This window comes from Sinocyclocheilus rhinocerous, unplaced genomic scaffold (genome assembly GCF_001515625.1).
Source record: "Sinocyclocheilus rhinocerous isolate Xijiao unplaced genomic scaffold, SAMN03320098_v1.1 scaffold1548, whole genome shotgun sequence".
NCBI lineage: Eukaryota > Metazoa > Chordata > Actinopteri > Cypriniformes > Cyprinidae > Sinocyclocheilus > Sinocyclocheilus rhinocerous.
In genome coordinates, this window is record NW_015630996.1 from 187,468 (window position 1) to 198,328 (window position 10,861).

Below are 10,861 nucleotides of genomic sequence, written 5' to 3' on the forward strand. Positions count from 1 at the left end.
ATTTTTCGACCACATAATGTTTTGTGCTGCATTGCTCGCAACAGCTTTGTATGTGTATGTGTGCGTTTTATTTTGTTCTGTTTTTTAATTGCAGTTATATTTAGGGCAGGGTAATATATTGAATATTAGAGATATCGTTGAAATAATTGAATAATCAATATAAAATTAACAGAATATTGTGTATATTGATAGTGAATATCAAATATTGTTGAAAATAAGATTAATGTGCCAAAGACAGTACCAATAGGCAATTTCACTCCTCCTGTTAACTAGGCAAGAGGTGCTTATGTGTTCCAGCAACTAGTTCCCCATATGAAAGAGTTTTTAGTACCAGTGGGAACATAGTGTCATGCCAAGAGCATCTCTTAAACCAGAAACCATTGACAGACTCATGTACTTAGCTAAAAACTTGTGAAACACTTACATAATTTACCCAAGCTGCACAGTGTAAAACAGAGTATGTGAAATATATTGCTCTAAAGAAAATGTCTTGTACCCATTTTACAGTCTTTTTTCCCCCATATTGTTACATTTGCATGTGTAAATTTTTATTAAAATAAGCAAGTGGTCACTACAAGTGGCATGTGGTCTACATTTTTAACTGTTTTTGCACTAAACATTTTGAATGTGCTTCGAACTAATAGCTGTTTTATCAAAACCATGGTTTTTTTTATTCGTTTAGAGCAAATGAAAAATATCGAGATACATATAGATTATAATCAAAATTTGGAAAAATATTGAGATATAAAATTTTAGGTATATGGCCCAGCCCTAGTTTTATTTAGGTTGTTTCAGCTATTTTTGGTTTGTTTCAGTAATTTTGTACATAAAAACCTTTTTGACAGCATTGTGCGGCAAACCGCAGGGACACCGATTCAGTTCTGTTCACCTGGGCTCTCGCTCTAACGTGAGCACTAAGCACCTCAATAGTTCCATTAGTCTGTGTTTTTACCGGCTGAGCATAATTGAAGCACTCTACCACCCTGTTTAAGGAAACTCACAGTATGCTGGAGGTTGAGAATAACACATACCTATTGTGCCTGTTTACTTATAATAAAGATATAAAAAGCTGTTTAGTCTGGGTGCAATTCAGAAGCAAGCATTTTCATAGCAAGCAAGCTTCTGCTCAATGTGTTATAATTAGACCTGAGAAATACAGCTATAAAAAAGAGAGTCCACAAATATTTTGCCAACATTCAACACACATCTTGATATTAGGTCTAAAATAGCTCAAAGGAATAGTTTGCACAAAAATTAAAATTAGCTAAAAATGTAGTCACCCTCAGGCCATCCAGTATGTCTAGACGATTATTTCTTCATCAAAACAGATAGATCCTCTGCATTGGTCCAAACAGCCGATACAAACATCAAAATAATCCACATGACTCCAGTCCATCAATTAACTTTTAAAGGGAAAAGCTGCATAATTGTAATAAACCAATCTAAATTAAGATGCTTTTAACTTCAAACCTTTACTTACAGAGGATCCAATGGTGAGCAATTGATGTAATGCTAAATTTCTCTGAATCTGTTCTGATAAAGAAACAAACTCATGTACATCTTGGATGTATCACATCAACATCAAGTAAATTTTATATGTATAGCAATTTCACAATACACATTATTTTTAAAGCAGCTTTACAGAAAATAACGATGTTAATGTTTGTAATGTCTTAATATTTTTATGCCTTATAGTTACATTTAGCAGATTAGAGCTGGGTGATAATATAGTTTTACATTTTGCAAAGATACAACAAATCATGTAGTTAAGATTTGCTAGTTTATATTGCCCTATATGAGTATGTATGTGGAAAAGTTGGATATGCTTGCATTTCCAACTTCATATAAATGTCACGTCTAGCTATATTCTGTTATGTTCTGGTTTGGTTTTGTTTTTTGTCTGTTCCTGTTCACCTGCCTGAATTCCCTTGTTAGTTTGCATGCTCTTTGATTAATTAGTTCCCACACCTGTTCTGTTTCTCCCTGATTGTGTTCCCCCTGTATTTAAGCCCTCAGTTTCCCTTGGCTCATGGCTTAGTATTGTTTGAATTTTAGATGGTGGTTTCTCCTTGTGGATTTATTAAAAACACTTATTGGACTCTATTCCTTCCTCATGTGCTTTATTATACAGCAACACATTACAGAATACCGGACCAAATACAGCTAAATTATTTGCAGAATTTTTTTTCTTCACCCTGTTTCTATGGTCTTTCCCACTGTGCAACTCTTTCGGCTTGAGCAGGGGGATCGCTCCATCGAGGACAACACAAGGGATTTTTTAGATCTTGCATACCTTACACATTACCCGGACAGCTGCCTGTGTACTTTTCACTGTGTCAGACTTACCAACTCGTCCAAGGCTAAGCTGTCCGGTCCTTGAGGGAGCTTCGCTGCCTATGTGGAGTGGGTACTGGTGAGCTGTGGGTAGCCCTTCACTGTTTGCCCCGCGCAGGACATCACCAGACCCACTCCTGACTCAGAGTCCAGACAGCCATTACACCGCTGCACAGACCGACTGCTAGAGCCCACGACAGACGGAGAGCCAGAGCCTGCATTGATTCACGAGCCAGCACAAAAAGGAAGTGCCTGAACTGATCATCGCCCCAGAGCCTCACAACACATCTGACCAGGTGCGTGAGCCAGCAACATTGCATGTGCCCGAGGGAGTTAGAGTAGAATACGAGAGCATGGACTGTAGACCCACCCACATTCCCGTTACTGCGGGTGAGCTGTTGCTGGCGTCTGAGCCTTTTTTATAATATTCTGGAAGAGTTTGATCTCGTTTCTCTTCTCCATTGGTTCCGCCCAGCCCTGAACCCCCACCCAGCCTCCCTCTCCCACCTCCTCTTCAAGAATCTGCCTGTTGCTCGGCGTCATCTCCGCTTGCTCCCGTCAGTAGGCTTGTTTGAGATGAACTACACAAGCCTGCCACTGGCTGGCGAGATCTGCCACTTGCAGTTGGGGGCGGAATTGAAAGTGGAAATGTCAAGTCAGACACTTTCTGCTCCCGGTAGTGACACTCGCGCGGTGTTTGCATACTCTATCACAGATGAAGTGAATTAAACGTTTCAGAAATGTTTTCATGAGCAACAGAAACACTTTTTATATACTGCTTAATACAGCGCCATCTGTTCATGAATAAAGTTCAACATATACTATTTCAATACCAATAAAGTGGGGGTAAATATGCTTTTATCAGTGTTTTTTGATAAACGTGACTCAATAAAAAAATATTTTACTGTTATAAAAAACAGATTTGTGAGCATTATTGGAACTGAATTGTTAGAATTAGCATTTAACACATGTAGTCCTTGTCATCACAGAATCTGACCAATGAGAATAAAGCGTGTCGTCATCAAAGCTTTCGCAGCCGATTTTGAGCAACTGCAGCGCCTGGCCTAGGCGGCTGGTCTCGTTTTGCTCTCGCGGTACTTTGATGGCACATGTGATCGTAAGGCGGCTGCAGCGATGATCAAAGTCGGACAAATTTTCTAACCAGAATGTATTGCTTTTGTCAGGCGGCAGCCGCATGAAGTCGAACAAGCAGAAGGTGTGAAAAAACACTGATAAAAGCATATTTACCCCCACTTTATTGGTATTTAAATACTATATGTTTATGTTGAACTTTATTCCTGAACAGATGGTGCTGTATTAAACAGTATAAAAAAAGTGTGTCTTTTGGTCACGAAAACGTTTCTGAAACGTCTGTGTATTTGACAAATATTGCATTTTATTTACTTCATCTGTGATAGTGTATGCAAACATCATGAGAGCGTCACTACCGGGAGCAGAAAGTGTCCGACTTGACATCTCCATTTTCAATTCCGCCCCCGACTGCAAGTGGCTACTCTGGCCAATCGGTCTGCACAGCGCTGCTTCACGTTGAACACACCTACTGACCAATGAGAATAAAGCGTGTCGTCATCAAAGCTTTCGCAGCCGATTTTGAGCAACTGCAGCGCCTGGCCTAGGCGGCTGGTCTCGTTTTGCTCTCGCGGTACTTTGATGGCACATGTGATCGTAAGGCGGCTGCAGCGATGATCAAAGTCGGACAAATTTTCTAACCAGAATGTATTGCTTTTGTCAGGCGGCAGCCGCATGAAGTCGAACAAGCAGAAGGTGTGAAAAAACACTGATAAAAGCATATTTACCCCCACTTTATTGGTATTTAAATACTATATGTTTATGTTGAACTTTATTCCTGAACAGGTCTGCACAGTGCTGCTTCAAGTTGAACACACCTATAGTCTCTTGGCTCATCCTCAGTCTGCTCCACCCTGTGGTGTGGATCTGCCTCAGGCCTTACAGTCACCTGCTCCGTCTAGGCATGAGGATCCTCTGCCTCCAGCCTCCGAACCCCGGACTCCACCTATGCCCTCCGACCCATCAGCTCCACCGGGCTGGAATTCCACGCCTCCGGCTTTGCCTTGTCCCTCTATCCCTCGGGCTTTGTCTGGCTCCTCCTTCCCTTCAGCTCTGCCTTTGTCCTCAGATGCTTCAGCTCCACCACGGTCTTCCAGGTCTCCGTCTCAGTTCCCTTGTTATTTTCCATAGTTTTTGATTAATTAGTTCCCACACCTGTTCTGTTTCTCCTCTATTACATTCCCAGTGTATTTAAGCCCTTAGATTCCCTTAGCTCAAGGACCGGTATTGAATCTTTGTTGGTGGTTTCTCCTTGTGGATTTATTAGAAAGGACTTCTTGGACTTTATTCCAAGTCATGCACTTTATTATACAGCAACAAGTTACAATAAAGAGCTGGGTGATATAGTAACATTTTGTGAAAAAGATTTGTGTTAACTTTGTTTTTCATAATTACATTATGTGTTAACTTTGTTTCTCACAACTACATTAAATTATTTTTACTCTTGTCATAAAAATAATCAAGGCAATAATCAAAGGTTGTATTTATTTATTTTTACAAAAAGATGTTAAAACAAAAATGCCATGCAGAGACCTCAGTGAACAGTTATAAGTAATGATGCAAAATGGTGGATCTGTGCTTTGAAAGACATTAAATTAATTACTGAAAATAAGTTTTGCTAAAGTGGTTTAAACAAGAAAACCTCCATGGTAACTTTTTTTCAACACTGTCAAACAAGTCGCAAGGTAAGTAGGAAGTGTAAAACTAGCACACTAACACGGCCTTTAGACAACTTACACGGTCACTTCAGGTTACTGTGATAATCGCTTAATGTCACTTAATTTCAAATATTGAAAATGCATTGTAAATATTCCATATCTCATCCAGTGAGGGCTTGTTAATTTATTCTTCATCTAACCCAGTCGACACCCTGGGGATGCTTATTCAATCTTGTCTTTGAATGTGCTTAATGAAGATTTGAGCTAATTAAATAAGTTGTCTCTGGCATTCAGCACATCCTGCTGTTTAAAATTAACTGAACTGAACGTATGGCCATTTTTAGTACCGTCTTGTCCATAAACAATTTAAAAACCATGTAATCTGTGAAGAGCAATTGGTGCTTCATTTGTCTGATGCATGTATAAATCAAGGACCACAATTGATCCCTGGCAAATAGGTATTTTTAAATGTCAAATGTGAAAATATGTTCCACTAAAAGAAAAAAACCCTGATTGAAAATGACGATGATGAGATACGCATTTAAGACAAAATGAATTAAGCAGTATCTACTGCTTTTGCAACAACTGACTGATTGGTAAAGAGACAAAAACAGAAAACACAATCACTGCTTTGCAGTAGCTTGTTACAGTAAAGACCAAAGAGCATTTATGCTTAATCTATGAACCATTTACTCACTTAATTAGAGGGCGCGAGTGAATGAGGCTCATTTGCATTTCAACAGCAACGGCCATATGTGATTGCAGCAGAGACACATCTTTGACAAATCATGCTGGCTTTGATTAGTGTCCTTACAAGTTTCTGTTTACTGCTGTTTGGATTGACAGAGCATACACTGAAAGGAACACGCAGATCTCAAGTCCCGCTGATTCTTTTTATGAATAACCTGCTACGGAAACCAGCCATCCGAAGTAAGTCAAGGCTGTAATGAAGAGCTTTTAGATGTGACTCCTGCATCTCTAATGTTCAGAAGAACTGCTGTGCGGAAAGTGGTTCGGTATAGAGAACAGGAACTTTGAGGAAAATTGTAGCTGTGCTCATTAGAGTTTGAAAAACTCAACTTTCAAGACAACCTAGCACCTATATATTGCGAAATGGATGTTTGGTAGCACACGCCTCCACAAGTCGCACTCAACTGGCTCGCTTCTTCTTCACAGACATTTCAATCCATCTGTTAATGGTTTAAAATTCAGCTAGAGTTGAGTTACGAAGAAAGCTAACCAAAGCGCATCTCTTTCCTTGTTATTATGCCAAAACACCCACTGTTTAGGTCTCTACAAGCAGTATTCCAGCCATAAGGATGGATGGCAGTAGTGGTGAATGGCTCAGCACTCCCGTGCCCTCGTGTTGCCTGGAAAACCTCACCATGGAGAATTCCAGCAGGGGCCAAATCTATGAAGTCGTGCTGCAGTCGACGAACACGACTAAGCGCAATCCCCAGTTTGTTGGTGTGGAGCTCCTTCAGTCTTTTAAACCCCTCATAATCCCTTGCTACGCTCTCGTGGTCCTGGTTGGAGTTTTCGGGAACTACCTGCTGCTTTACGTCATCTGCCACACCAAAAAAATGCACAACGTGACCAACTTCTTCATCGGTAACCTGGCGTTTTCTGACATGCTGATGTGTGCTACCTGCGTGCCATTTACCTTGGCATACGCTTTTAACCCTCGCGGGTGGGTTTTTGGAAGATTCATGTGCTACCTGGTGTTCCTCATTCAGCCGGTGACGGTGTACGTGTCGGTTTTCACACTGACAGCTATTGGAGTGGACAGGTGAGTGATGCATGTGAGCGTTGTGTCTCTTGACAGTGTGACTAATTCATCATTGCATCAATGTTTTATTAGCATTCTGGGGCTTTTAGAAGCATGGTTACGTAACAGATTGATTCAGTGGATTCATCACGTAGTCTCAAAAAGTCTCTTATACTCATTTTATTTAATTACAAAAATGTAATGTGAAATATTATTACAATTTAAAAATGAGTTTTTTTTATTTGAATATATTTTAAAAGCATTTATTTGAAAAACAAATCTTTTGTAACATTTGTAAGGTCACTTTTTTGAATTAAAAAAAAAAGTTAATGCATCCTTTCTGAATAAAAGTATTAATTTCTTTCAATCTTACTAACCCCAAATTTTGAATGGTAGAGTATATGCAGTGTTTAAATTTGTCTGTGTAACAGGTTGTTGAAAACATATCCTTGTATGTACAGTATAACGCAACACAAATCTATGTGGGATATAGAAGTTACTGCCTCATGTCGTTCAGTTCGAATAGAGAACAGGTGATAATATGATGACTGGAATCTGAAAATGATCATTATTTCTTTAAATGTTTAAAATTTTAAGTTTGTTCTGATCTACTAGCAATTAGACTTTTCTTCAAACTTGCCACTTTTATATAGATTTTAGCTTGAACATTTTTTTAACAGATTTCTGTTTGAACAGATTTCAAACTTTTTGCTATAGCAAGGTCATAATAAAATGTCTTGGAAACCTATTCACCATGCCTTCATTATTTATTTTTGCTAATTTTCAAATGGCTTTATAGCTTGTCCTTGTCGCAGACCTAGACCTTGACAGTCATACACTACTGTGTGACATTCCAACATACAAATAAATTAAATGTTTATATAAGTTTAAATATTTAAAGGAGACCTATGCCCCTTTTTACAATATGTAATATAAGTCTCAGGTGTCCCCAGAATGTATCTGTGAGGTTTCAGCTCAAAATACCCCACAGATAATTTATTATATCATTTTGAAAATGCATATTTTGAGTGGAGGCAGAAACACGCTGTTTTCGTGCATGTCTCTTTAAATGCAAATGAGCTGCTGCTCCCCGCCCCCTTTTCCAGAATAGGGCTGTGCCTTTACAGCTCCTTCCTCAGATACTCTGCTAAAAAAACATCTGTTTGGTTCTGATTATAATGTTTATCGTGCTGAAATCATGCATTTTAAAGCCATATCAGTTTACATTTTTGATATACGGTTTTCTGAGCGCACACATCCGAAGAACGCGCACAGAAAGTGGCTGTCACACAGTACTAAACTAAGTTCTCTTTCATGTCTAAGTTCTCTTTCATCTCTTATTGCACTTAAACTGTCATACAGTTTATGTTAAAAACACACCTGAGTTATAAAAACAGTGGGTTATGTCTGTGAAGGTAAACCGCTGGGAAATAAATCGCATGTTTATATTAGATCTGTGTGGCATCAGCGTCATATACAGTAAATAAATCAGTAAATCCACTGCTCTCTTGTCTCCTCCTGGATGCAGACCCATTCATCTAGGCTGGATCGGAGGCAAGGAATTGTGCATCCATTGACGAGTGAGCTTTTGCATCAAAACATCCAACAGGTCTTTCTCACCTTAAAGCGAATGAAAAGAGTTCATTTAGAGGTCTTGTTGTTTTGATCCCATTTCTTACAGCCCACTGATTATGTCTCTACAAAATCAACATGCAACATTTTGTATTTGCTTCAGCTTATATCGTTGTCTTTATATCTTAACACATAGCTCTCAAACTCAAATTGGGGCCACTAGTCAGCTGGCGTTCCCAGGGTCAATAAGTACAAGAGCTTCTTTTAAAATTCTAGCTTGAAGCACGTTACTTGAAATAGTATAAAATGAAACCGTATGTTTTTGAAACTTTTTTATACCATCTTTCAGTTTGTACAAAAAAAGATGAACAATTTCAAATGATAGTGTCAATTATAATAATAAATCAGTCAGATAAAGAATAATTTTAAGCAAGACAGTACATAAACCTTGACCAATCAAATCCTCCAAACTAAACTGACTTACCACGGTATGGGCTTGTTCACACAGAATGCGTTTTTGGTTTCCGAGGTCCTATATATAATACAATAAAGGTTTTCTTTTCAAGCATTTCCTCATTTTAAGATTTTTTCTTCATTAATATGTATCACCTTGACATCATTTTTCAATCAAAAAATCAAAATGCATTTTAAAGGGATACTCCACTCAAAAATTATAATTCTCTCAACATTTACTCACCTTCCTGCTGTCCCAAATGTATACTCTCTCTTCAGAAAGAACAGAAACTGATTTTTAGAAAAGTAATCCATGAGTCCATATAATGCAATTGGATTGAACCACTACTAATGATAACTAATAACACTACTAATATTTTAAAACTATAAACAGTAGGCCGGAAACAATGAACAGCAGAAGGGTGAGTTAATGTTGAGAGATTTTTTTCATTTCTAAGTGAAGTTTCCAATTTAATTCATACATTTAAAATGTGCTCATAATAGAAGAGAAGTCATTGATTATATTTTAATGTATTTTTGAATAAATTAATAGAACAAAAACATCTCTCCGGGGCCAGTTGTACTATTGCATCAGATACAGATGTGTGATCACTACTGTAACTTGTTGCCTAAAACTGTCATTTTAACTTCTAGATACTATGCTACGGTTCATCCGCTGAAGAAGCGCATCTCAGTTCTGGCCTGCACATATCTTCTGTCTGGGATCTGGATTTTGTCGTGTGGTCTGGTGGCTCCTGCTGTGGCCCACACATACCATGTGGAGTTCAAGGACGAAGGTTTCACCATCTGCGAGGAGTTCTGGATGGGTCAGGAGAAAGAGCGGCTAGCCTACGCTTACAGCACGCTCTTCATCACCTATGTCCTTCCTCTGTCCGCACTTTGCATCTCCTACTTGTGCATTTCAGTGAAGCTTCGCAATTGTGTGGTGCCAGGTCATCGCACCCAGAGCCAAGCGGAAGCCCAGCGGGCTCGGAAACGCAAGACGTTTCGTCTGGTGTCTTTAGTCGTCGCTGCTTTTGGGATCTGCTGGCTGCCGATAAGTGTCTTCAATGTTCTCCGGGATATTGATATAGACCTGATCGACAAGCGCTACTTCCTGCTGATCCAGCTATTGTGTCATTTGTGTGGAATGAGTTCCTCTTGTTGTAACCCGTTTTTATATGCATGGCTGCACGATCGTTTCAGGGCGGAATTGCGCAAGATGTTCACCTGCCATCGACGGATTGGCATCAGGATTCCTGCACACAACTGCGCCACCGCTAGCGTGGTTCTCTGACAGAAAAAGAGCACATCAAGTTAGTTCAAAGACTACTGACGCTAGCAGAACATTTGGGTTGCACACTTTTGGAAAAGAGAAAGTGTTCACATTGGTCCTGGCTGGAACTATACCATCTGTAAGGTTCCTCCACAGGCATCTTGTTTTAGATGGACACAGATGGTCTTTCTTGGATGTACAAGCCATGTGAGAAAACTGTTGGATTCAGCCACAAGATTTCACCATGCTGTCTGTGATTTGGATATGGATTTCCTAGGAAGGAGACTGAATGTTGGTCACATTACAGAGAAACGGTCCCTAAAAATACTGCAACAGAAACATGCAGATACCCAGCTTTCAGAAAAGCAAATGTTTCAGCTTTAAAAGTGAATTACAGCTTATTTTAATGCCTTTCAAACTGTTGGATTAAAAATGTTTAAACTGCATGCGTTTATACAAGATGTCACTGAAGATATATTTACATCAAACAGATCAAATATTCAAAAAGAACACATGGCCTATATGAAATATTAAAACCTTTTACTAATTAAATGTTTTCATAACTTTTCAGGCCTTTAATGTTTTTGTGCTCATAATAAAGTGTGCAAGAATACAAAACTTATTGTCTTTACATACAAAAAAAAAAAAAAAACTTTGCTGCACAAGCAAAAAAATTTATTTTGCAGTATCTTCTTTGTCCTGAAGCAAACA

The 10,861-nt window shown here is 38.9% G+C and overlaps 1 protein-coding gene across 1 annotated transcript; it reads left to right on the forward strand.

Moving 5' to 3' along the window:
* Positions 1–6,400: 6,400 nt before the first annotated feature.
* On the forward strand, positions 6,401–10,497 carry LOC107740998 (prolactin-releasing peptide receptor-like). The gene is made up of 2 exons (XM_016553573.1): positions 6,401–6,870; positions 9,529–10,497. The coding sequence occupies exons 1-2, from the start codon at positions 6,401–6,403 to the stop codon at positions 10,169–10,171; spliced, it is 1,113 nt and encodes a 370-aa protein (XP_016409059.1). The 3' UTR covers positions 10,172–10,497.
* Positions 10,498–10,861: the final 364 nt, after the last annotated feature.